General features: G+C 43.8%; 1 protein-coding gene across 7 annotated transcripts in view; it reads left to right on the top strand.

The window, feature by feature from the left end:
- LOC118106127 (protein furry homolog) overlaps positions 1 to 23,626 on the top strand; it is a 46,258-nt gene that overhangs the window by 9,126 nt on the left and 13,506 nt on the right. For 3 of the 7 annotated variants that reach the window (XM_035154401.2, XM_035154403.2, XM_035154405.2), the window contains exons 2-40: positions 2,246 to 2,445; positions 6,657 to 6,710; positions 7,480 to 7,619; positions 7,748 to 7,838; positions 8,002 to 8,081; positions 8,181 to 8,261; positions 9,125 to 9,293; positions 9,583 to 9,675; positions 9,783 to 9,881; positions 10,534 to 10,635; positions 10,930 to 11,033; positions 11,538 to 11,646; positions 11,739 to 11,825; positions 12,151 to 12,322; positions 12,419 to 12,551; positions 12,661 to 12,768; positions 13,035 to 13,290; positions 13,453 to 13,635; positions 13,718 to 13,804; positions 14,399 to 14,658; positions 15,092 to 15,281; positions 15,552 to 15,676; positions 16,124 to 16,181; positions 16,326 to 16,417; positions 16,552 to 16,724; positions 17,171 to 17,331; positions 17,633 to 17,743; positions 18,377 to 18,531; positions 18,825 to 18,927; positions 19,023 to 19,194; positions 19,699 to 19,955; positions 20,039 to 20,185; positions 20,286 to 20,454; positions 20,577 to 20,667; positions 20,765 to 20,847; positions 21,311 to 21,461; positions 21,696 to 21,799; positions 22,044 to 22,229; positions 23,002 to 23,200. In XM_035154401.2, coding sequence (XP_035010292.1) covers positions 2,246 to 2,445; positions 6,657 to 6,710; positions 7,480 to 7,619; positions 7,748 to 7,838; positions 8,002 to 8,081; positions 8,181 to 8,261; positions 9,125 to 9,293; positions 9,583 to 9,675; positions 9,783 to 9,881; positions 10,534 to 10,635; positions 10,930 to 11,033; positions 11,538 to 11,646; positions 11,739 to 11,825; positions 12,151 to 12,322; positions 12,419 to 12,551; positions 12,661 to 12,768; positions 13,035 to 13,290; positions 13,453 to 13,635; positions 13,718 to 13,804; positions 14,399 to 14,658; positions 15,092 to 15,281; positions 15,552 to 15,676; positions 16,124 to 16,181; positions 16,326 to 16,417; positions 16,552 to 16,724; positions 17,171 to 17,331; positions 17,633 to 17,743; positions 18,377 to 18,531; positions 18,825 to 18,927; positions 19,023 to 19,194; positions 19,699 to 19,955; positions 20,039 to 20,185; positions 20,286 to 20,454; positions 20,577 to 20,667; positions 20,765 to 20,847; positions 21,311 to 21,461; positions 21,696 to 21,799; positions 22,044 to 22,229; positions 23,002 to 23,200 — 5,335 coding nt within the window. The remainder of the gene's footprint in view (positions 1 to 2,245; positions 2,446 to 6,656; positions 6,711 to 7,479; positions 7,620 to 7,747; positions 7,839 to 8,001; positions 8,082 to 8,180; positions 8,262 to 9,124; positions 9,294 to 9,582; positions 9,676 to 9,782; positions 9,882 to 10,533; positions 10,636 to 10,929; positions 11,034 to 11,537; positions 11,647 to 11,738; positions 11,826 to 12,150; positions 12,323 to 12,418; positions 12,552 to 12,660; positions 12,769 to 13,034; positions 13,291 to 13,452; positions 13,636 to 13,717; positions 13,805 to 14,398; positions 14,659 to 15,091; positions 15,282 to 15,551; positions 15,677 to 16,123; positions 16,182 to 16,325; positions 16,418 to 16,551; positions 16,725 to 17,170; positions 17,332 to 17,632; positions 17,744 to 18,376; positions 18,532 to 18,824; positions 18,928 to 19,022; positions 19,195 to 19,698; positions 19,956 to 20,038; positions 20,186 to 20,285; positions 20,455 to 20,576; positions 20,668 to 20,764; positions 20,848 to 21,310; positions 21,462 to 21,695; positions 21,800 to 22,043; positions 22,230 to 23,001; positions 23,201 to 23,626) is intronic. The other 4 variants (XM_035154406.2, XM_035154407.2, XM_047339635.1 and 1 more) reach the window with 3 other exon arrangements.

Here is a 23,626-nt window from a genome sequence, read left to right as displayed (position 1 = left end):
AAATCAGAAATATTTGCTTGAATGAGTCTTTAATTGTCTTTAAATCTTACCTGGTGTTTTGTCGCTGACTTTAAAGGAAGCACGTTAAAGCAGCATCTAATCAGAGAGGTGTTTACACACTCTTGGTCTGTGTCTCATGCTTTGAGGATCACAGAGGTGGACCAAAGGGGGAGGGCTGCTCTGTCAGGATAGTGTGCACCCTGGGATAAATATAGTCGCGCAACTATGCCACCATAGCATGCTGGACCTCGTCACTGTGCTCTGGCTAAAAATTCCTGCCTGACCTTCACTCTTGGAAGGCAAGAGGTTGGTCACAAGGCTGGAGAAAGCCAAAGCAGAAGCAGCTCAGAGAGGGAGAGAGGGAGATATTGCGTGGTCCCTCGTACCAAACACTTACTCCCACTTTTTTCGACACACCCGCCGTTGGCTCCGTGCACCATGGAAACTATGCCTAGCAGGACAGAGCCAGTTGACACACAGGACATGGACATTGGTGGATTTTACTAGAGTCTTGACTCAGGACAACCCTGGATACCATATCGTCCTTCCCCACTATGGACGGGACAGCGGTGTGCTGGAGTAAGGCCATCAGCTTCATCAAGGGCCTGGGTAGGTGCTGAGTTGTCACGAGTGAGGGAAGCATGTTCTGAAAGAACGCCGCACATGCTGGGCATTCCTTGAAAGATACCCAAGCACGTCACGTCCTAGAAAGAGCTGGAGAAGAAGACTTTTTTTTACTTACTTTTGTACAACCATATCTCTCCTGCTTCTCTTGTGCACCTTCGTCAGAGCAGCACACTTTTATAGCCTTCTAAGAATTGCTGATTAGAACCTTGCTCAACTTCTTCTCTGCACAACAACTCCACAATCACTTGTAAATGTGTGGGCAGCTTCCTTCTGCTGCCTGTAAAGAGACGATGGTTTTCATTAAAGACATTTAGGTGATTGATTGAAGATGCGTTTATCCTCTCAACCTTTGATCTGCAGGGAAATTGATGTTTTTTGCTTCTGGTTTCTCTTTTGGCCGACTACCAAGTTCATTAAATCTAATTATCTGATTCATCTCTTTGATCCTTTCTGCGGGTTTTGTCTTGTCACAACTTGAATATGAATTTCAAAGCTTCTCTACATCTGTTATAATCGACAGTATGACTCTACACACTGATAAACAGAACCAAGAGATAAAGATCCTTTTAATTATAGTTTATAGTAATAAATACTCTGTAATAAATCTTATATTTCACATATTAGTCTCAGAGAAATATCTCCTTATGACAGGTTCAATTTGCACAACACGCATAAGCAAGACTGCTGTGACTTTTATACCGTTTTTTGACTTTGTTATCTCCAACCGAACCAGTTTTAAAGTATTTGGCCTATTTTGATCAATAAATTAACAGCAATTAAAACAAAACAAAGAAACAAACCACAAAATCTAGTGTTTCCGATGTGTATTTCACAGATTTAATGGGTTCCCGCCACTGTGCTGTGTGTACTCTGCCGCGCCTGATGTGACTTCTGTCCAATCACTTTTATTTATCGCGTGCACCCACACACTCAAGCAAACGTGATTGTTATTGTAAGTCTATTACCGTCATTCAAAAGACCTCTCTGAATATTTTACACATCCGATTCATGGCAGTTCCTGTGGTGGACGTGCCGTTCCGAGTCCAAGAGCTGCAGCCTAAATAAAAATTTCAAAGTTCTAATGAGATGTTTGTATGCTGCTCGTCACTATATTTAGCACTTTAGTGTCGGGAGGCAGCCGAGTGTAACACTGGGGTAAAGTTTAACTCTTGGTTAGTTTGAGGGGTTTTATGGCCTAAGCCAAGCCATCCATAATTAAACGCGGGCCACATCTTAACACTGGGAGGATGGTCACATGCACAAGATTTCTGCTTCCCTCAAAGGGCAGTGACATCTTTTGGTACGAAATGAAAACACCAGCTGCCGGCCGTGGTGTTTTTAATTTCCATATGTGCTCTGTCCTCTGTAGCAATAGGAAAGAAAGAGCAGACTCAGGGCAAGCTGGTGCCCTTTGGTCAGTCTCCCTCAGGAATGTTCAACATGTTGGGAACTTTATGTCCATGTTTGGAAACTTCTCACTAATACCCTATTCGGCGATCTCCCTTTGTAAACAGATCTGTGGCGGATTCTGTGCTGCTCGTTTCTCACTTGATTTGGCAATGTTTGACTTAACCAAACTGCTTCCCGTCCCCCTGTGCTTCTTGTGTCGTTTCCGCAGCGTCGCCCGTGGGGAACGGATACAACAAACCCCCCATCCCTCCAGTCTGCTGTCCTCAGGGAGAGAAGGGTCCCCCGGCCATGATACCCATCAGCATCGACCCGGAGAGCAAGCCGGGCGAGTACGTCCTCAAGAGCTTGTTCGCCACCTTCACCAACGTGTCGGAGCGCAAGATCCGCATCATCATGGCAGAGCCGCTGGTGAGTGGACGGACGAGAGGTTTTCTGTCCTGTGATTGGTTGCTGTTGCTCCGTTTTTCTTTTTAAGAGCCTCTGGTGTTATCAGGAGGAAATGAGTTCATGACATTGGGCTGTAGCAGTGTCTCCTGTAAAGCCTTGATACAAAGTCCAGTCTATTTCCAACAACTAGTCAAATATTGCACATTTTTGCACTTCAAGAATCAGAGTAAGCAAAGATAGGTTGGACGTTCTTGAGAAAATAAGCTTGCGTAGGAGAAATAGATTTGTCTCGTTTGCTGCTCCGTCTCTGCCCTCCTGACCCCTTGTGGGTGTCCTGACCCCCAGGTCCTGAACCAGGTTAACACCGTCAGACAGGAAGCCTGACGGACGGGCCCACAATAGCCCACTTAGCACGTAATTACAAACATTGGTGGAGGAACTATGCAGATTCCATAATAAAAATCTCAAGTACACCTGTCATCTGCTTTATGGCACATTTATGATGTGTTGATCTGTTTTTATGACAACAGGCAGCCTGACTCCCGCTAATAAAGCTCATGCCGGTTGAAACTTCACAGTGATAAATTACTGTCAAGGCTCCGGGCCTGCACCTGAGTCTCGGGAGCGGAGATGCTAACTACCTTGTCAGGTTTAATCGCTGGAAGTTTACTGTGAAGCAGCAGCTCCATTAGCGCAAATGGAGGAAGCAGCTTGGGGAAATAAACATGAACATTTTATCATGAACATAGTGTAACAGGGTTAACACTCGAAATGCACTGCTGTAATAAGCCCTGGGTAAAGTTATGTCCTGTTTAATGTTCTCTTTTATTGTTAAAAACTGGTGGTTAGGTAAAATCAGTAAATACTGTCAAAACAAATCCAGAACAAGATAACTTTATCGTTACTGCACCGGTACAATACAATGACATTCAGTTTGAAGCCGTCATGTAGATGCCCATTAGAATAGAATAAAACAAACTAAAATACTATAAAGATATGAATAAATAAAAACAGATAAAATAGAATATACACAGTACATACTACAATCTGCGATGGCCGCATACAGTGTGGCGAAAAGTGTCCCCAACAGTAGGTAGTGACCCCACCTAAGATGGAGCAGTAGTGCAGTGTTTATTCAGTCAAGTGGTGGGGGGTGGGGATGGTTAACTATTTTAAAGGATATATTATGCTCATGTTTATGTTCTTGTTACAACCCTTAGGGGAACACAAAAAAATAAAACCAGACAATGTCAGATACTGTCAAAACAATCCAGAACAAGATCACTTTATTGTCACTGCACCAGTACAATACAATTATATTCAGTTTGAAGCCTTTAGGGGATCATACAGTACAACCAGGTGTAATTGGTTAAAATAAGTCATTCATTGCACAAAAAGAGGACTCTAAACCTAAGTTAACTAATTACCCACAAAAAACAGTGAGCAGAAATGGAAAAAATAAGACGGCTTTTTACAATGGAAGACAAACAATTCGTTGATTATTTTAAAAAACATTGTTAGCTGCAGCCATAATCACAGAGTAGATACAGATTCTGAGACTCTCAGAAAAACAGTCAAACCTGATTGTTGATGAGGAAAGTGTATCTTTCTCTGTTGGTAGAGGTTAATGTTTGGTCTGTTTAACTTTAACTCTTAGCAGGACTTTGCAAAACCTAAACTAAAGCGATTGCCTCCCAACTTGATGGAGGGATGAGGCCTGGGTCTTGGAAGAACCCAATACACTGCAATGCTGACTAAGTGGCAGACAAAATAATTTAGATTACCAGACCACCTCCTTTATATTCCTAGACGAACATGTGTAGGATTGTTCGGGGTTGGGGGAGGTATGCACTCTACTGAGTTCCATTCTAGTTTTGTTCTATAATAAAGACACTGACTAATGAGCACTGCTGGAAAAAATAGATGAAGCTATAAGCTGCCAATAAAATCTTCGAGAGCCTTTTGGCCCGGTGCAGGTCGGAGCCAACGGATGGGGCCGGCAACAGCTGTCATAAATTATTCTGTTCGCAGACAGTCAGGCAGACAGGGAAGAGCCGCCGTGCGTTAATGTGGGCACCACTCACCACCTGCTCCCAGGACCACATTAGTGTCGTGCACTGAATGTCAGCTAAAAATGACCAGCCAATCTGTATAAGTAAGAAAAGTGCTATAAATATGTTGCATGAAGCCGTCGTTCATCTCACACGTGGCTTTATTTGCTGATGCTCTGTAGCATCTTTTGACCACCAGTTCTCCCGCGATGCTGTTTGCACACGGCTGACGTGTAAAGTTACTCGGGGCTGCTGTGGACAGTCAGTCTCCATTTTTAGGGAAGTGTGATTTATGAGGAGCTGTTAGTCGCTCTAGCCTCGAGTCTGCAAGGAAGTGTTAATTACCTCAGGGGAAAGTGTGCAGACCCTCTGGAGAGGCACAAAGAGGATGTGTTTCCTCTCAGTGGGGAACTGGAAGTGAGTTATTGCCTTGTAGTTATTGACGAACAGTTGTCTGCCCTGCTCGGTCTCTTCACTAAGTGGAATTTGTTTAACCAATTTGTTCATGGTCAAAGATGGACTGCAGAGGCTAGTATTGATATTAGGGAATAAAACATTTCTGATAGTGATGGGCAATTATTGCTTAGATTAATAAATAAAAAAGTGTATTTCAGGCTTGATATTTCATAGTTTAATCATTAATTTTATTATATATTATTATAAATTAAAAGCAAACACAACACAACAAAATATGTACCATTTGAATTAAGATTTTTAGTTTTAATGTAAAATGTATAAAAAAATCTGCATCTTCTCACCATTGTTTGTTCTAATAATTTTAGTGTTAATTATTTATTTTAATAGGTTCTCATATCAACAACCATAAACGTCCATTCTGATATGTCGGTGAAAGGCTCCGAGAATATTTATCTCCCAATTTATAATCTGCTGTCAGTATTAAATAATCACTCAATAATAGATTTCAAAGGGGAAAGATACACGATATCTAAGTTACAGGAAATTGATTTAGCCCAAAAAATACAGTCAATATCTGAGGTGGTTGAAAACAATCAGTGTTGCTGCATCAGCCCACGACAAGGGAGGTAAAATCTGTAAATTGCAAGAGTCAAAGACTTTCCAGGGCAGATGGGCTCCTCAGTTTCAAGCATTTGTCCAAAAAGCTAAAAGGTTCATCAGAGCATCGAGCTTAGCTGGCGTTCCAGCTGCAAGAGAGAGAGAGAGTGAAATGACTATCAGCCCACACAGTGTCAGTGTCAGACATCAGACAGTCGGCTGTTTTGGATTAATCATCAAGTAAGTGATGTGCTGTCCTGCTGTATAGAGACAGCTGAGGGATGCATGTGGAGGAGCAGAGCAGGAAAAGGAAAGGAGGTGCTTTGGTTTGTGCTTTGGATTATGGGATAAATTATTATTATGCTAAAATATGACTCAGTGTTTGATATATACATCAATTTGCCCCGTACATCAGGCCTGTGTCGATAAAATTACATGAAATATTTTAAGGATCTAAAATCACACGCATTATTTTCAGATGTCTCTCACCTTTGTGAAGCTGTGCCTTGTGCTGAGCACTGTTTTAACTTATCTTTGTTACACCAATATCAAAATAAAAGTCTCTGGATCTCTCCCACATGTGGTAAATTAATCTTAACGTTTACGAGGTCTTAAAACAGTTTGACAAGTCGTAAAACTTCTTTGGATCTCACAAAACTTTCTCCAGATCTCGCAATTAAGACTTGTTTCGTTCCTTGTCCCTTGCAGGGCTCCATAGTTTTCTGTCTTTCTCAGTCAAGATTAGAAATTAAGTGTTGAATTTGTGCTTTATGTCCAAAATGTCCCAAAAAATGAATCAAATATTAAAATGTTGTAAATGTAAAAGAGGAAGTCGACAAGTTAATGTTTAATTCAGTTTAAATCCTTCATGGAGGCCTTTCTGTCAGATGATAGAAGAGTGTAATAATGAGAGCTGTCATGAATGTCCCATCTCTTAATATCTGACCCTGCTGCTCAGGCCTGGAATCAGTGAGTGATGGCTCCCCTCATTAGCTGGGCTGTATCGAGTCCCTGTTCAGAAATATACTACACACACACACACACCCCAGACAGGGTGGATAGAGTTATGATCTTCAGACCAAACTTCGGAGAAGTATGTTGGAATTTCTGCAAATAATAAAACCTGCAGAAGTTTTGAAATTACGTCCTTTTTTTCTGTGTTTTCAGGAAAAGCCGTTAACGAAGTCATTGCAGAGGGGAGAGGATCCTCAGTTTGACCAAGTAAGCGCTTGCGTACTAAGCTTTTGTTCGTTTAATGATAATTTGAGAATCATTACTCACATTAAACTCTTGGGTGTTTTACTGTTTTACCCTGTGAGCATCCAGGCAAGTCAGCTTTCACGTCTTAAATACTGCTTGAGTGTCACGAAAGAGCAAATGGGTGAAAGCCTTGCTCACATCCCCCAGAAAGGTCTTTCAGAGCCAGTCAAGGGCAGCAGTGTTTACCTTGAGATCTGGCGCTGGCTCTGTGCTGTATAGGTGTGTCCAGCAGGTCTGTGGCTCGGCGGAGAGAGAGGGGCCGTTTCACAGCGACAGGGGTGTGTTTGTGCTGCTGCGTGAGGCCATTCAGCAGCCACACAGAGCCAGGATTCTTCTCCAGCCCCGTGCTGAATGAAGGGCTCGCTGTGTTCCCCGGCCGAACCCAGACTCTCCTCCCTTCCTGTGTGCCCGGCCCGTTCCTTCCGCTCCCTCCCCTTCCCCCCAAAGACTGAGGGAGGCTGCCCCATTGGCACCTTGTCTCCCTGCACAGAATCAATGAGCACTGGCTCACTCTACGATTCCCCATAATGTAGCCTCGGATTTAATTTAAGAGCTGTTCTTTAGACGACACAGACGTGAAATAGTGAAAACGAATGAGCCCTGTTTAAATTCTTCCTCAAATCACTGTAGAAATAAACAAAGGAAACTCTGATTGCTATCTCTTACTTTGGTATGTTAACTACCTCCCTTAAACATGCATTTGCACGATATATACGTCTTGTTCCCGCAGATGATAAGCACCATGAGCTCTCTGGCTGAGTACTGTCTCCCCTCCATCCTGCGCACTTTGTTTGACTGGTACAAAAGACAGAACGGACTCGATGAGGAGCTGCACGAGTACCGGCCGAGAGCCAACACCAAGTCCAAGAAGTGAGAATTTGCTCAGTTGGTTTCTTTACGCAGCGACGTGGCACCAATCATGTGAACATCAAGCTCGCATTGCAGTGTGTGACTGTGTCAAACCTGTCGCTCTTGTTTCTGCTCCTCTTCTCTAACAGTGACGAGCAGCAGAGAGATTACCTACTTGAAAGGAGGGACTTGGCCATCGACTTCATCTTCTCTCTGGTTCTTATAGAAGTTTTAAAACAGGTGACTTGACTTAGCTCTCTGCAGCACATGCAAGACTCAGATCATCGTACTAGTTTGTGATATAAAACTTAGTAGAGATGTAATCCTGCTGAAAAACTTGGCGTGTTTGTTGTTTTTCTGGATTTTCCTCGTCACGCCATTGTGTCTCCTGATTCTTAACTAGATGCCGCTCCACCCAGTCCTCGACAGTTTGGTCAGTGAAGTCATTAACCTCGCCTTTAAGCACTTTAGATACAGAGAGGGGTAAGATCTTGTTTTTCTCCAGCTCATTTCCTTCTGTCTGTCACAGTTCTGAATTGATCTAAGGTTAGTTTGTCTTTGTTTAATGTTGTTTCCCCACAGGTATCATGGTCCGAACACTGGCAACATGCACACTGTAGCTGACCTCTATGCTGAAGTGATAGGAGTATTAGCACAGTCAAAGTAAGTATGGCAAGGACAGAAGCACGATTCTATAATTGACTATAATATATATTTCTTCTTTTCCATATTTGCTCATCTGCCGTTAATTCTTAATCGTCTGCTCCGCTGGGTTTTGGTGTTGGTGTGTTCCCGCTGCTCGTGCCTTTGCAAAAACATTCCCCGGTTCCAGGAGACTGGAACGTTCTGTGGAGACGGCACACTTTTGGACAGGTCCCCCTCACACCAAACTAGGACTGGAAATTGATGTCTGTTTATTTGAAGTTTTCATATCATCCCAGCGAGGAACAATCCCTTAAAATAGAGATATGGCCGGTGAGCGCGCCGCATACCTCCCGTCCAAAGTGCGCTCTGCTTAATTTCTTGCAGGAGATACTTCACTGAGAAGCCTCTATTTTTCTTTCTTTGGTCCAAGGTCGAGAAAGGAAGAAAGAGGTCGGGGGGAGGTTTCACTGTAAACTACAATTAATCAGATGGGATTCATAGTTAAGAGAGATTGATGCTGTTATATGATGTAGAAACAGCTGTGTTTGCTTTCTAAAAAGATGCTCATATGACCTCTCCTCGTGAATTATCCTCTAAATTTAGACGAGTTGAAGAATCCCATCTCTGGTTGAGTTTGGGCAAGGGTTCAGGTGCTGGACCAGGGGTTCATCCTGGGGCACAGACACACAGTCTGCATATGGAGGGTAAGACGAGGGGGGGGTGATATTTTTGGCATCTCCCTGAAAACGTCATCAGTGTATTCTCTCCCCACGTTAAACAATTTCAAGTGGAGGAACTTTTATTGTGGAAGTGCTGATGTGGTATGTCTTTATATAGAATCTCATTTAGCTTTCCTCTCTCTCTCTCTCTCTCTCTCTCAGGTTTCCTGCTGTGAAGAAGAAGTTTATGACTGAGCTGAAGGAGCAGCGGCAGAAAGAGCAGAGTCCATATGTCGTCCAGAGCACCATCAGCCTCATCATGGGGGTCAAGTTCTTCCGAATTAAGATGTATCCCGTCGAGGATTTTGAAGCCTCTTTTCAGTTCATGCAGGTACAGCAGACTTCAATAAATAATAATATTTTAATCTATCATAAACCTGCCTGGCTTCTAATAAAATCTTGTTATCAAACTTTATTTTCTTTTGTTGTATTGGCTTGTTTTGATGATTGTTTATTTAAAATTTTGCTAAATATAGTTAGTTAGTATATATTTATTCTCTGGATTATCCTTCTACCTTTGTCATGCTCTTATTCCCTTTTCTTATAACCCTACTCATTAGATTTCAATTTAATTCGGTTTTTATTTTGTGCTGAACTACTTTCTTCTCTTTCATCTGCAGGAGTGCGCTCAGTATTTCCTGGACGTCAAGGACAAGGACATTAAACATGCTTTGGCTGGTCTTTTTGTTGAAATTTTGGTTCCTGTCGCCGCTGTAAGTATTCTCCCTCCTTTTGCATGCATTGCACAATACTGTCATTTCAAATGGGAAAAGAGCAGCACCCTGGAGAGGATTGTGTCTTGTGTGTGCTGCCGTCCTAGGCCGTGAAGAATGAGGTGAACGTGCCCTGCCTGAGGAACTTCGTGGACAGCTTGTACGACACAACCCTGGACTTGTCCTCCAGAAAGAAGCACTCGCTGGTTAGTTCTCTCACAGGAGACAAACTGTCACTGGATGTTTGTTTTTGACACCCTCTGCCGAATGCTTAGATTGCCCAGATGTCTGTGGTCTTTTGTTAATCCTCGAGCATTTCAAGGTCACTCTTGTGCAATGTCCTGTTGCGACGCCAGTGTCCACACTAGAGGTTATTTATGAGGGAAGACAGGCTGCCTTTTTAAAAGCATGAAAGCAGTGCAGTGTGTATAAGCCTATTTAATGTCCTTCCCCCTTAAAGAGTCTTTAATAAAGCCTTTCACCGCAGTCGTTCACAGTGAAAAGGAAAGACAACAACCCTTATGGAAGCAGCCTGCACACAGAGGCCCTACTTTCCCCTGAGGAAACAGTTATGGCAGAACGCCACATTTTAATGTGATGTGTCGTCAGCAAAAGGCACAACAAAAGGAAGAAATTTCATTATGTCTTCAAAAGAAAAGTGGTTCATGTCTAAGATTGCTTTAATGCAGATACACTTCAGAGAGATTAGATATGTAATATCTAACCCTTCCTCAAATAACGCACTGAAATCACAACCTCAAATATGACGCTGTATGTGGAAACTGTGTCAGTGTGATGCTATTATAACAATGCACTGTACTTAAAAATAGATCTGAATACCTTCTCTTCTCTACGCAGGCTTTTTACCCTTTGGTGACGTGCCTTCTGTGTGTCAGCCAGAAACAGTTCTTCCTCAACAGATGGCACGTCTTCCTGAACAACTGCCTCTCAAATCTCAAGGTAATTTCACTTGGAAATCAGCTGCCTTTAATTCACACAGAGGAGTATTTATTCGGTGACATAAAGGAAGTTCCAGTGTCCAATCTCTGTTCCACTTAATATCATTCCTCCAATTCAGTTGTCTACCAGAAGTGTCACTTTACATAGTTGTTTTTATCTTAATGCCTCAGTTTGTGATTATTCTAACTTCTTATACAGTCTTAGTGTGATTACAGTGATCTACAGGGAATCTATGTCATTCTTATTATATCATGAACTGTCCTTGTGAGAATTCTCTTCTGCCTCTTATTACAGAGTCGAGACCCGAAAATGGCTCGTGTTGCACTGGAGTCCCTGTATCGACTGCTGTGGGTCTACATGATCCGGATTAAGTGCGAGAGCAACACTGCGACACAGAGGTAAATATCCTCAGCCCACGCCCTCCACCTCCACAGAGACGTGCACTTCTTTTTTTTATCTGCATTCTCGTTGTGAAACCTGAGATGTTAATTTCGAGTGAGCAAAAATTAGCATTCCTCATGTCACCAAACACAGATTCCAAAGAATGTGGCAGAAATATGTCTTAGTTAGTATGAAAAATGTATTAAATGTTAATATGTCAAGTATTTGTGAAAAGTTTTCTATCATCATTCCTTGTAACTCATTTTATTTGCATTGGGACAGAGAAGAACAATCTGTTCTGCACCAGAGAGCAGTGGTCAGGTCACACCACACCGTCAGTGTTGGTCGCCCACGAGTTTATCAGCAGTTTACAGGCGTTATTATGAGGCCGAGTCCACATGAGGAATCCCAAACATGTCAAGCCAGACTTTAAAAATGTGTTAAATAGGCCCAAAATAAACTTTTAATTAATGGAACAGGTAACAAAACAGTTAAATGCAGTTTTCTATTTGTGTTCACAGCCGCCTCAACACCATTGTAACCACCCTGTTCCCCAAAGGATCCCGAAGCGTGTTACCTAGAGACATGCCTCTCAATATCTTCGTCAAGATCATCCAGTTTATTGCACAGGTGAACATGCTTCTCTGCACCGTCATGCAAATTATATTTCATGTTGGATAATATTTATCATATTTAACCCATTCTTCCTCATTTCATTACAGGAAAGACTCGATTTTGCCATGAAAGAAATTATATATGACCTTCTTTGTGTTGGAAAACCTGCAAAAGCCTTTAGTCTTAATCCAGAGGTATGAAATCAACATTCACTTATATGATATGTTAATTGAAAAAGCTGTTTTTATTATTTATTCTTTAAAAAATGTATAACGTCTTCTGAGCTCATTTAAAAAAGAAATAGGGAGAATTAAATAGTAAACACATCATACAAGAAGCTCTATGTATTTGCTGGATTCACAACTTTATGTCACAGCTTTTTGCTCAGTTTGTAACGACTGAAATATAAGCCCATAATAACCTATGTAACGTCCTGTAATTGTAGGAGCTACTGGTAGAATTGTATTTCCTTTTTTTTTTTTATAACAAGCAGCTGAACTTAGTTTCTTCTCTGTCCAGAGAATGAATATCGGCCTCAGAGCATTCCTGGTCATAGCCGATAAACTGCAGCAGAAGGACGGCGAGCCTCCCATGCCTAATACTGGTTGCACTTTGCCCTCCGGGAACACGCTTCGAGTGAAGAAGACGTATCTGAGCAAAACACTGACAGACGAGGAGGCCAAAGTCATTGGTGAGTGAGACAGACTGTTTAAAATGTCATGCTGCAGATCCACACAGCTTCAATATGTCACAGTGATCTCCACTGACGCTGTCTTCTTCTCTCCAGGGATGTCTCAGTATTATTTCAACGTGCGGAAGGCTATTGACAACATCCTCCGACACCTGGACAAGGAGGTGGGACGCTGCATGATGATGACGAACGCTCAGATGTTGAACAAGGAGCCCGAGGACATGATCACGTGAGTGTGAACATCACAAACTCGCAGAAGTTATTAAAATGCCGTTTCTCAAATAAAGTAACACAATGTTTAATTTGGTTAAACTTAACCTAAAATCTGACTTTTTCAGAGGTGAGAGGAAGCCTAAGATCGACCTGTTCAGGACGTGTGTTGCTGCCGTTCCTCGCATCCTGCCTGATGGGATGTCCAAGCCTGAGCTCATAGACCTGCTCTCACGGTGGGTCACCTTTAAATAGAATTGCACATCTGGGACTCAGCAACACGGCCGTCTGAAAAGATTAAACGGACGTGTAATCAAATGCTACCGATGTTTTGTTTTGAAAAAAGTTACACCTGGATTTCCTGTTACCTCAGTATTTAGTTTGAAGCCCATTATAATGTTATTTTCACAAGTGTATTGTCAAAGGAGTAGGACAAGCTAATAAACACACAAAAATACATTCACTAACACTGGACAACATGTTTTTGTCTTCGCCTTGTCAGGTTGACAATCCACATGGACGATGAGCTGCGACTCATTGCCCAGAATTCCTTGCAAAGTCTGCTCGTGGATTTCCCGGACTGGCGCGACGATGTCCTGTTCGGCTTCACAAACTTCCTCCTGCGCGACGTGCAAGACACCCACCAGGCGTTGTTGGATTCCTCCCTCAAATTACTGCTGCAACTGCTCACACAGTGGAAACTAACGCAGGCCGCCTCAGGGAAGAGCCAGGACATAGCTAAGATACACACTGCCGAGGTAAACACCTTAATGTGTCTGTTGTTGTGACTTCAACAAGAGAATTACTCATCGCTAGTTGACTCATTTGCTTTTTGCCCTCGTGACAAATGACAGCTGCAGAAAATCTCATGTACGAAGTCATCATTTAATCGTGCAACTGTTGTATGATTCTGTCCAAAGCTGCTGCAGACCAGCCCAAGTCCGAAGACTCCTCCAGAGCGAGGTCCTCACTCCACCGTGCTGCACGCCGTGGAGGGGCTGGCCCTTGTGCTGCTCTGCTCCTGTCAGCTGAGCACCCGCAGACTCGCCATTGCCATTCTCAAAGAGATACGAAGTCTCTTCATGGCCATCGGACAGACCGAGGTGCAGTGAGAGACAGAGCAGAAGCAGGCGATGCTGTTGCAGCGAGTGGTTTTTGAGGTTTCTGGTTTTTTTTCAACTGCAGGATGATGATAAACCGATGATAGAGATCATGGATCAGCTCAGCCCTGTAATCCTGGAAAGTTTTGTCAACGTCGCCGTCTCTGACACAGTGAGTTTGTGGTTCGCTCTGGGGCACGGCCCCAGAACTAAAACTCAGTCAACATTTGCCTGCAGGTTATTTGCATGTGTTTTTCGTTTCCCTGAGTAAAAGTTTGTTCAAGCTGTGCAAATTTCACGGGACATGACCTGAAGACAAGAAAGGTGAGACGCTCGTGAGGTGTGTCAGCTTCTGTTTGAGCCACTTTAGGGTTAGGTTAAGGCACAAGTGGAATCTGGTTTATAAAAACAGTGAATGCTGTTTATGTTTACTGTCGGATGGAAGCTTATTTATTTCATTTACATGAAACTGAATGAGCAGATTAATCTGAGCAGTTGTTGACCTTTTTATTCTCATTTATTTAATCACCAATCTGTCAACATGACGCTGGTTCATTCAGATTGTACTGAGAATGGGATAATAAAGTGAATGTCCTGATATGCATTATCCAAATTGTGTTTCTAAATATATCTGACATGGGATTTCCCCTTAATGACTCCCTTATACTTATACAAGAGAACAAATAGACATGTTTCTAATCGGATATCAACCTCAGTCATGACCCCTGACCTTTCCCCCCCGCTGAGCCACTTGCTTTGTCTGCAGGCCGCACAGTCAGCTGGCCACCACGTGGACCTTCAGTGGCTCGTGGAGTGGAACGCGCTCCTCGTCAACAGTCACTACGACATCAGGAGCCCCTCGCACGTGTGGATCTTCGCCCAGTCCGTGAAGGACCCCTGGGTGCTGTGTGTATACAGCTTCCTCCGACAGGACAACCTGCCCAAGCACTGCCCCACAGCGCTCAGCTACGCCTGGCCCTACGCCTTCACTCGGATGCAGATGCTCATGCCGCTGGTGGATCCAAAGTAAGTGTCCCTCAACACTGCAACTAGTGGGAGGAACCAGAAGACATGTTTGTTCTACATTTTCTTTACGTGCCTACTTAGTGTTGTTGTTTTTTTCCTCTCTTTATTCAAGAGCGTGGTCTTGCGGTTTGAGTAAAGGACTTGTTGATTTCACGTTCAGATCTTGTAACGCTCTCATTCAAAACCCTGCTTGTGCTTAGATCTCCTGCGCTCCAGCTTGTCCTCACACTCACGCTACTTCTGTGTGCACGTGAATCATCGGTTCTCTGATTTTTGCCTTCTGCTCTTGGATTTTGTTGTTCAACGAATCTGTCAAAATAACCCAATCAATCGCTCTTGAATAAAGATAGGGAAAAAAGATATAGTGTGCCTATACCCTACTTACATAAGAAATAAGGATCTAATAATGTTTCTTTTCTGAATGATTCACCAGTAACCCTGTGTATGCAAAGAAGACCAGCACCTCTGGCAGTGGGGACGGTTACATCACCCTGTGGAGAAACTACCTGATCCTTTGCTTTGGGGTTGCCAAGCCCAGTATCATGAGCCCAGGCCACCTGAGAGCGTCGACACCTGAGATCACGTCTTCCACACCTGACGGCGGTGTCAGCTACGACAACAAGGTCCCTGCCTCCCTGCGCCTCTGTGATCTTTTAATTCCCCCAGTGCTTTGTCTCTGCTGGATCAGGTGTTCACGCAAAGCTTGTTGACATTGAAACTCAAAAGCATCAAATTACACTGCGGCTACTGTATCGTTGCATGAATGGCACAGGCAGCTGATATATCCTTAGATGTACTGACACGAATCTCAATGCAGCGCTGTGTAATTACTGGTGTTAAAGCTGCGAAGGGAGATGCGTGTGTCTGACTGAAGCGTGTGTGTGATGTTGCAGGTGATCGGGAGCCCGTCTGTGGCCTGGCTCCTGAAGCAGCTGGTTCCTCTGATGAGGGCAGAGAGCATCGAGCTGACAGAATCATTAGTTCTGGGCTTCGGTCGCACCAATTCCCTCATTTTCAGGTATATCAGAGACGGCCCTTTCGATGTTCTAACCTGAAGCACTTTTATTGTCTTAGCAAACCAGTTTCAATTGAATTTCATGATTGACATTGAATATGTGAAATAGCTTATTGAGAGATTTAAGCTGCAGTTTTTTGTTTTTGTCTCTTAATGAGACAGAACCAGCTAAATGGAAATCCATTATTTTCTCCATATTTTAAGTCCATGTTGACCTGGATGTGTGGAGATAAAGTGGAGATGAGGATTTGAGTTGAGTGGTGTCCCGTCGCCATTTACAGCTGCGGCGAAATTCTTTCCTAGAAATCTGATTTGTTTTTTTAGCTCAAATCTCTTTTCCTCGAAAATACAACATTACTGCACTTAGTTTTGTCAACTTATATATTTAGCTGTTTGATGACGAATTTTCATTTTACCTACTGAGTTTGTATTTTCACCGTCTCCACAAAGGGAACTTGTCGAGGAGTTACACCCCCTAATGAAGGAGGCGTTAGAGAGAAGGCCTGAGGTTGGTTGATCATATTTGTAACGCAATACACAACATGAGTAACATGTGGACCACGTTTCAGAGAATTAAGTCAATAAATAATATGTTATAATATTGATGTTGGGACTTCTGCCATTAAGAATTTGTCTTTGTGACTTTTTGTAGAACAAGAAGCGACGTGAGCGGCGAGATCTGCTCAGACTGCAGCTGCTGCGGATCTTTGAGCTGCTGGCTGATGCAGGCGTCATCAGTGACAGGTTAGCGTTACGATGCTATACAAACAACGTTACCTGCCTTTACACAATTCCCTTTTTTACACAAATATTATTGTTACACACTGTTTGCTTTGAGCCTGTTTCATTGTGCGTCTCCACTGTTTGTGCTCTCCCAGTACAAACGGAGCTCTGGAACGTGACACCCTCGCCCTGGGCGCTTTGTTCCTGGAGTATGTGGATCTAACGCGGATGCTCCTGGAGGCTGAGAATGACAAAGACGCCGAGATCCTCAAGGACATCCGGGCTCACTTCAGCGCCATGGTGGCTAACCTCATCCAGTGTGTGCCAGGTACTTGGGAAATAATCTCTCCACCATCTTCACTTATCCGACCAGTCAGTGACAATGCTCTGCAGGTTAGATTGATAAATTACAGAATAAACAGCATCCATCTGTCCTTTTCACCCATTTGTGCAGCGTGAATTATGTAATAGGCTTCCATGTGGATAGAGTTAGCACAGGATGGATGGAGCACAAGTCACTTGACATTGATCTTGATTTAGACATATAGCCCAAGGGGAGTTGATCCAAAAATAGAGCAGCTTGCGGACAGAGGGAGGTGATGACTCACAGGCTGCCAAACATACACACATCCCCAGTGAACGGCTAACGATCTGTCAAGCAACATCGTATTATCATCATTAGTAAATAATTTAAAATACTTGGAATACTTTTGCGGACTCTTTAGTCTGTCAACGAGCGACCCCTGTAACAGCCGTCCTCCTCTTCCTCCCCAGTGCACCACAGGCGCTTCCTGTTTCCCCAGCAGAGCCTGCGACATCACCTCTTCATCCTCTTCAGTCAGTGGGCCGGCCCTTTCAGCATCATGTTCACACCTCTGGACCGCTACAGTGACAGGAACCACCAGATCACGAGATACCAATACTGTGCACTAAAGGTAAAAAAAGATCCATCTAATAACACCCTCAGACTTGTTTTCTTACCTGTTCTGTGCCAAGATAGCTCAGTAAATGTTATTCAGTTGTTTGGTACGGACTCATCTGGACTCACCCACAAATCAAACACAAACCTAAGTACACTCTCCCCTGAACTGCAGTGCACCAACATTAGATTTGTAAATCTCTCGTCCTGCTGTTATTTTTCGACACAGCCATAGACCTGTGTCAGGAATAAAAAAAAGCTTGTCTTGTGTGTCAAACCCTGCAGCGTGTATCCCTGACCGATGCTTGTTCTTGCAGGCCATGTCTGCTGTGCTGTGCTGTGGGCCCGTGTTTGATAACGTGGGCCTCTCTCCAGACGGATACCTCTATAAGTGGCTGGATAATATTCTCGCCTGCCAGGACCAGCGGGTATGTGGCCAAACCTTAACCACTGTGCTGCGCTCAAACAAAGAGCTGACCCAGAAAGCCCCTGTGAAGTCTGCTTTAGAAAAGCCCGACACGAGACCACCCTGCCAAGTGCTCGCCCATTATCCTGCAGGTGTGCTGGCAACTAGTGAAGGAGAGTTTTTCTTTCAAAGTAGAGAAATTAAACACACCCGAATGTTTATTTCAAACATTTTTACTCAGGGCAAATGACTTTAAGGCCTCATGTTTTTTAATAATAAATTAATCTATGGGGCGGCTGTGAATGAGGGGGTAGAGCGGTTCGTCTTCCAACCAGAAGACGTGAGGTTCCATCCCAGTCTTCTTCATCTGCATGCCGAAGTGTCCTTGGGAAAGATACTGAACCCGGAATTGCACCTCATAGAAAAAGTGCTGCCCATAGATGCGCTGTATGACTGTGTGTGGGTGAATGGCAATAAAATGTACTGTAAAGCGCTTTGAGTGGTCGTCAAGGTAACCAAGTACTTTATGAAAGTGCAGCTACTGGAATAATTTTAAACTGAAATGATGCCTCAGATATTCAACCCCTAACCCCATTTACGTTGTAAAAGTGGGACAAAGCTGTGAAATTCAAGGGCGTCTGTCTCGGTATCTCAGGTCCATCAACTTGGCTGCGAAGTCGTCATCTTGCTCCTGGAGCTCAACGCCGACCAGGTCAACCTCTTCAACTGGGCCGTGGACCGCTGCTACACAGGCTCCCACCAGCTCGCCTCAGGCTGCTTCAAAGCCATCGCCACAGTCTGTGGCAGCAGGTACAAGATCTCACAACCTCCCTTGTCATCTGTGCAAATCTGTATTTATTTTCCTGTGTCACTCTTTTGAGATGAAGCTAAGAAATTATTTGCCCTATTTTCATTCCCATTCAAATTTTTTTATGGAAGTGAGGAAACCACTGGTCTCAGAGAGCTCACTGTTTGTCTGGCTTCCACCTCGTGCTTTATCTCAGAGGCATTAACAGAAGCGTACTGTGGAAGACTCTGCATTGATTTTATTAATAATGGAACATGAATTCATAGTTAATACTTCCTCTCTCTTCCTTCGTTAGCAGGAACTACCAGAGTGATATCGTCACACTGCTGAATCTGGTGCTCTTCAAGGCCTCAGACACCAGCAGAGAAATCTATGAGATATCAATGCAGCTAATGCAGGTGAGACACACACCACCACCGTGTGTTGCGCTGCTGTGCAGTTTGGCGTGTGTGTATGGACGTAAGTGACACATTTCCCCTCTTTCTTCGGGCAGATTCTCGAAGCTAAGTTGTTCGTTTACTCGAAGAGGATCACAGAGCAGAAGCCGGGCAGTATCCTGTACGGCACTCATGGTCCCCTGCCGCCGCTGTACAGTGTCTCCCTGCCTCAGTTGTCGAGCCAGCTGGCGAGGATGTACCCTGAACTCACGCTTCCTCTATTCTCAGGTCACTGTTTCTTTCATATATATGTGTGTGTGTGTGTGTGTGTGTGTGTGTGTGTGTGTGTGTTTGTGTGTGTGTGTGTGTGTGTGTGTGTGTGTGTGTGTGTGTGTGTGTGTGTGTGTGTGTGTGTGTGTGTGTATGCGTGTGTGGTTACAGCAGGGTTAACCGTGGTATTTAAGCCTGCTGTAATACTCTCACAGACTTGTCATCTTCTCATGGTTTCCCACTAAATACTCCCTCCTCTTCCAAAGAAGCCTTCATCTCCAGGACACTTATTGTATCTGTGGACACTCCCACTGACCACAGTAACACTAGGAGCTTAATTTCCCTGAGGGACTCCCCCCCCCCGATTTAAGTTGAATATATATATGCGGATCGGGATTAAACTGGCCATTATGGTGAAACTGAGAATGCAGTATATGTTTGATTTAGCCATAGGATTCAAGCACCGCAGCGCCCGCTGATGTTATTCTGATGGTATTATTGCCTTCCCTCTACTTGCTGCAGAGGTTAGCCAGAGGTTCCCCAGCACCCATCCCAACGGGAGGCAGATCATGCTGACCTACCTCCTGCCCTGGCTCAGTAACATCGAGCTGGTGGACAGCGGCCTGCTGCTCCCGGCCTTCACGCCATGCACCTCGGATTATGATGCTTCGAGCCGCACGACCAGCACCGGCTCATCGCACCAGCTGAAGGGCAGCGGCTGGGGCTCCCTGCAAGCCACATCCATGGTTCTCAATAACCTCATGTTCATGACAGCCAAGGTAAAGTCATGTTGTGGAAATACAAACGACACAGGGTTGATCTAGGGTCAGTGCAGCTAACGTGATGCGGTGTTCTCCCTCAGTATGGAGACGAGCTGCCTGGACCGGAGATGGAGAACGCCTGGAACGCTCTAGTGAGCAATGACAAGTGGAGCAACAATCTGAGAACCACACTCCAGTTTCTCATCAGCTTATGTGGTGTCAGCAGTGACACCACTCTCCTGCCATATGTAAGATATATATAATTTACACAAGCTTGTAAACGTTCTGAAGCTACCTATTCCCCTTTTCTTCGGTTCCTCATGGATTTTCTGTGATACGTTTGTCCAGATAAAGAAGGTGGTGATCTACCTGTGCCGGAACAACACCATGCAAACCATGGAGGAGTTGATATTCGAGTTACAGCAAACGGATCCAGTCAACCCTGTGGTGCAGCACTGTGATAGCCCTCCTTTCTATCGCTTCTCTGCCACAAGCAAGATCTCCACAGCAGCTTCAGGTACATTTACTACACACTAGAAAGACATAGTGTGAATAAGCAGGAGAATTGGTGTTAAAGCTCATGCTCAGACTTGTACTGTAAAACAAAAGTGTTTAAGTCTTTACTTGTTGGTTTTCCAGGCACCACATCGAGCAGCAACACTGTTGTTGCCTGCCAGGAAAACTTCCCAGATCCAGATGATAACAAGACCGTAAAAGATAATGAGGACAGGTACATGAGGCAATGAGATCTTACAGCTCATTTTATGAATTACGATACAGTTTTATTAGAAATACCCGTCATAAAGATTTATTTTTTCTGACCTCAGACTGGGCCACATAATGCGAGCACACAACCGCCTGGAATCACGCTACAGCAACAGCTCAGGAGGATCGTACGACGACGATAAGAGTGAGTGTTTTTGTTTTTCATAGCCTGGTGAGTGTGGAATCCACAGGCCGGGTTTTCGGAGGGGAAGATGGTGACCAGCATGATGGCATTGATAATGTATGAGCAATGCAGAGCAGCCTTGGGCTCTCAAAGGGCTTCTGTGAGAACTGGCACTCAAATAAAAGTAGTGGAGCCCGGGGCCTCTGCACTGCTGCCAGTGACCCAAAATCAAGTTTGTTCCACCCTCTGGGGCTGAATTGGTCTCGCAGACTAATGATAGCAAGAAAAGTCTGGCAACAAGAAACACCTTGAAGATGTCCTCTTCAATAACATTATATTTTGAGCAGTATTTAAATGCATCTTCTGTGTCGTCATCTATCTGCCTCCCATGTTCAGCTGCAGAGACTACAAACACATTTGTGATTGGGGTTTTACAACATGTGTCAGGAAGCATAAATGAAAACATTATTCTGTGACCGTTTAGGTGATCCACTTCCTCCCTACGCCGATTGGCTGGTAGTCATCATTGAGACCAATCAGCCCCATTCGCTGCCCATGCCTGTGAATGGAGGATGCTGGGCTCCGCTGGTGGACTTTCTGCCAGAGACCATCACTCCCAGAGGACCCCTGCACAGGTTAGACGACTGCAAACACCAGAGCAAGATGTGCTCATTCTGATCCTTGAGTCCGAGTCTTTAAACACTTCTGCGAGTCACTCTTAAGGATTTTCAAGGGACATTTGAGATCAACAATTAAACTGATGTTTGATATTTAATAAGTCAAATCGTTTTTTTTGCTTTTTTGTGCTGTGCATGTTTTAAAATGTGTTATACATTTAACTTTATTGGACGTGTTTTTGTTCATTCTAGGTGTAATGTAGCTGTCATCTTAATGACAGAGATGGTGGTGGATCACAGTGTGAGAGAGGACTGGGTCATGCACCTGCCTTTACTGCTCCATGCCTTGTTTTTGGGTGAGTTTATTCTACAATTAGTCACCGTGTAATTGCATGTTATGTGATACAGTACAAATCTCATCATGACTATTGAGTTTGAGTTGCTTTTCCTGAGGACATCTTTTAAATTTAACCCGGTGATATCAGATAGTTTCATTTTTCTAGAGTATGAGATCAATGCTGTGAAACCAGGAGAGGAACCTGAAAAGAAACTCTTACAACTTGTCTTAGAGTTTTCTGATTGGTCTGTTCCTCTGTCCAGGAATGGACCACTACCGTCCGGAGGTGTTTGAGCACAGCAAACGTCTCCTCCTCCATCTGCTCATCACATTGTCCTGTAAAAACAACTTCCAGGCCATCGCCTCAGTCTTACTGCAGACACGTGAGATCAACGGCACCAAGACCCTCACCTGTAAACCAAGTCTTCAGCCGGAGAATTCACCTTCTGGTAAAAAAAAACATATATACTCCTTAAATCACCTTTTTGGACTTTTCTAAAGTACAACTCACACTTTACTAAAAAGCTGAGGTAGAACTGGGTCCAGTTGTCGTAGCGGTTTGGCACTTTACGATAAAGTTGCACATTGGGAGGTAACATTCCTTTCAGTGAATAGATAAGTGTCTTATCAAGGGAGAAAATATTTGGACACTGCACCAAAAGCAACACTGAGCACAGAGGACATCAAAGCTCTTGATTAAAACATTCCACGTTGCTATTTTTATCCCTTTGCCCAATTTGGGACCATCTGCTCGGACAGGCTGGTTTGGCTCCCCTCCTCCCCCCCGACAATATATTTTTTTAAATGTCTAGACATTCTGTAATGTCCAGAGTAGAGACCATTTGAATACAACTTGCACACTGTGCTAAAAATAATGACTTGTTTACAGAGATGCCACACACTGATAGCACAGCTGTGGAGATCCAAAGAAAACTTCCAGTTTCTATTTGTAATGTCCTCACTCAGATGTTTATTATATTTGTTGATTTACTAAAAAGGAGATGAGGTGTGCAGCAACTTAGTAGTTACACCCATGAGACAAACACGTTAAATAGATACTGTCTTAAGTCGATTCAAATTCCAAACGTTCCAGATGTTAAAACACGGCTCATGCTGCTCCCTTCATGTTCTTTCCCGTCATCTCCAGCTGCATGTCAGCAAAAGGAAATTATCCACTGTGACCTGGTTCTAATCGCTCACCTGTTCCTCTGCTGTGTTCAGCAGGTGTTGACTTCCTGCGGGAGGGTCAGGCGTCTCCCGTACCAGACTCTGGCCTGAGTTCCTCCTCGACCTCGTCCAGTCTGAGTCTGGGGGGCAGCAGCAACAACCTGCCCGAGATCTCACAGGAGGTGGAGGAGCTGGTGGCTTCCAATAAAATTGACGAGAAGACTAACAAGCTCATTGAGTTTTTATCCACAAGGTACTCGTATCCATATGTGCTCTCGTTTCCCTGTTAGAAGAGTGTGCAGGCAGATAATGGATTTTTATTTCACACAATAAAAACATGACATGCAGCAAAAAAGTTTCATAGATCCAATCAGAAATAACCTTATGATCCACTGATGCACTTTTTCATATTTCTAGATGGAGATTACCACCTAGTGGTGCTGTATATGTAATGCAACAGATTCTTAGAAGTAGATTTGATGTTAAAGTTGTGATGCATGAAAAATACTAAACATTGGAAATTCCATTTAAAGTTTTAATCTTGCAAACTCTGTAGAAGGGTTAAGGGATTATATTGGATTAAAGTTCAACTGTACTGTAAAAAATAAAGCATAGTGGCAGGTTATTTAGAATAATCAGCTAAATTAACCAGCTTTACCAAAGCAGACCTCGACTGTAC

Source organism: Hippoglossus stenolepis, chromosome 4, assembly GCF_022539355.2.
Source record: "Hippoglossus stenolepis isolate QCI-W04-F060 chromosome 4, HSTE1.2, whole genome shotgun sequence".
NCBI classification, from domain to species: Eukaryota; Metazoa; Chordata; class Actinopteri; order Pleuronectiformes; family Pleuronectidae; genus Hippoglossus; species Hippoglossus stenolepis.
The sequence above is the reverse complement of the archived record's forward strand: the minus strand, read 5'-3'. Positions and strand labels throughout refer to the sequence as shown.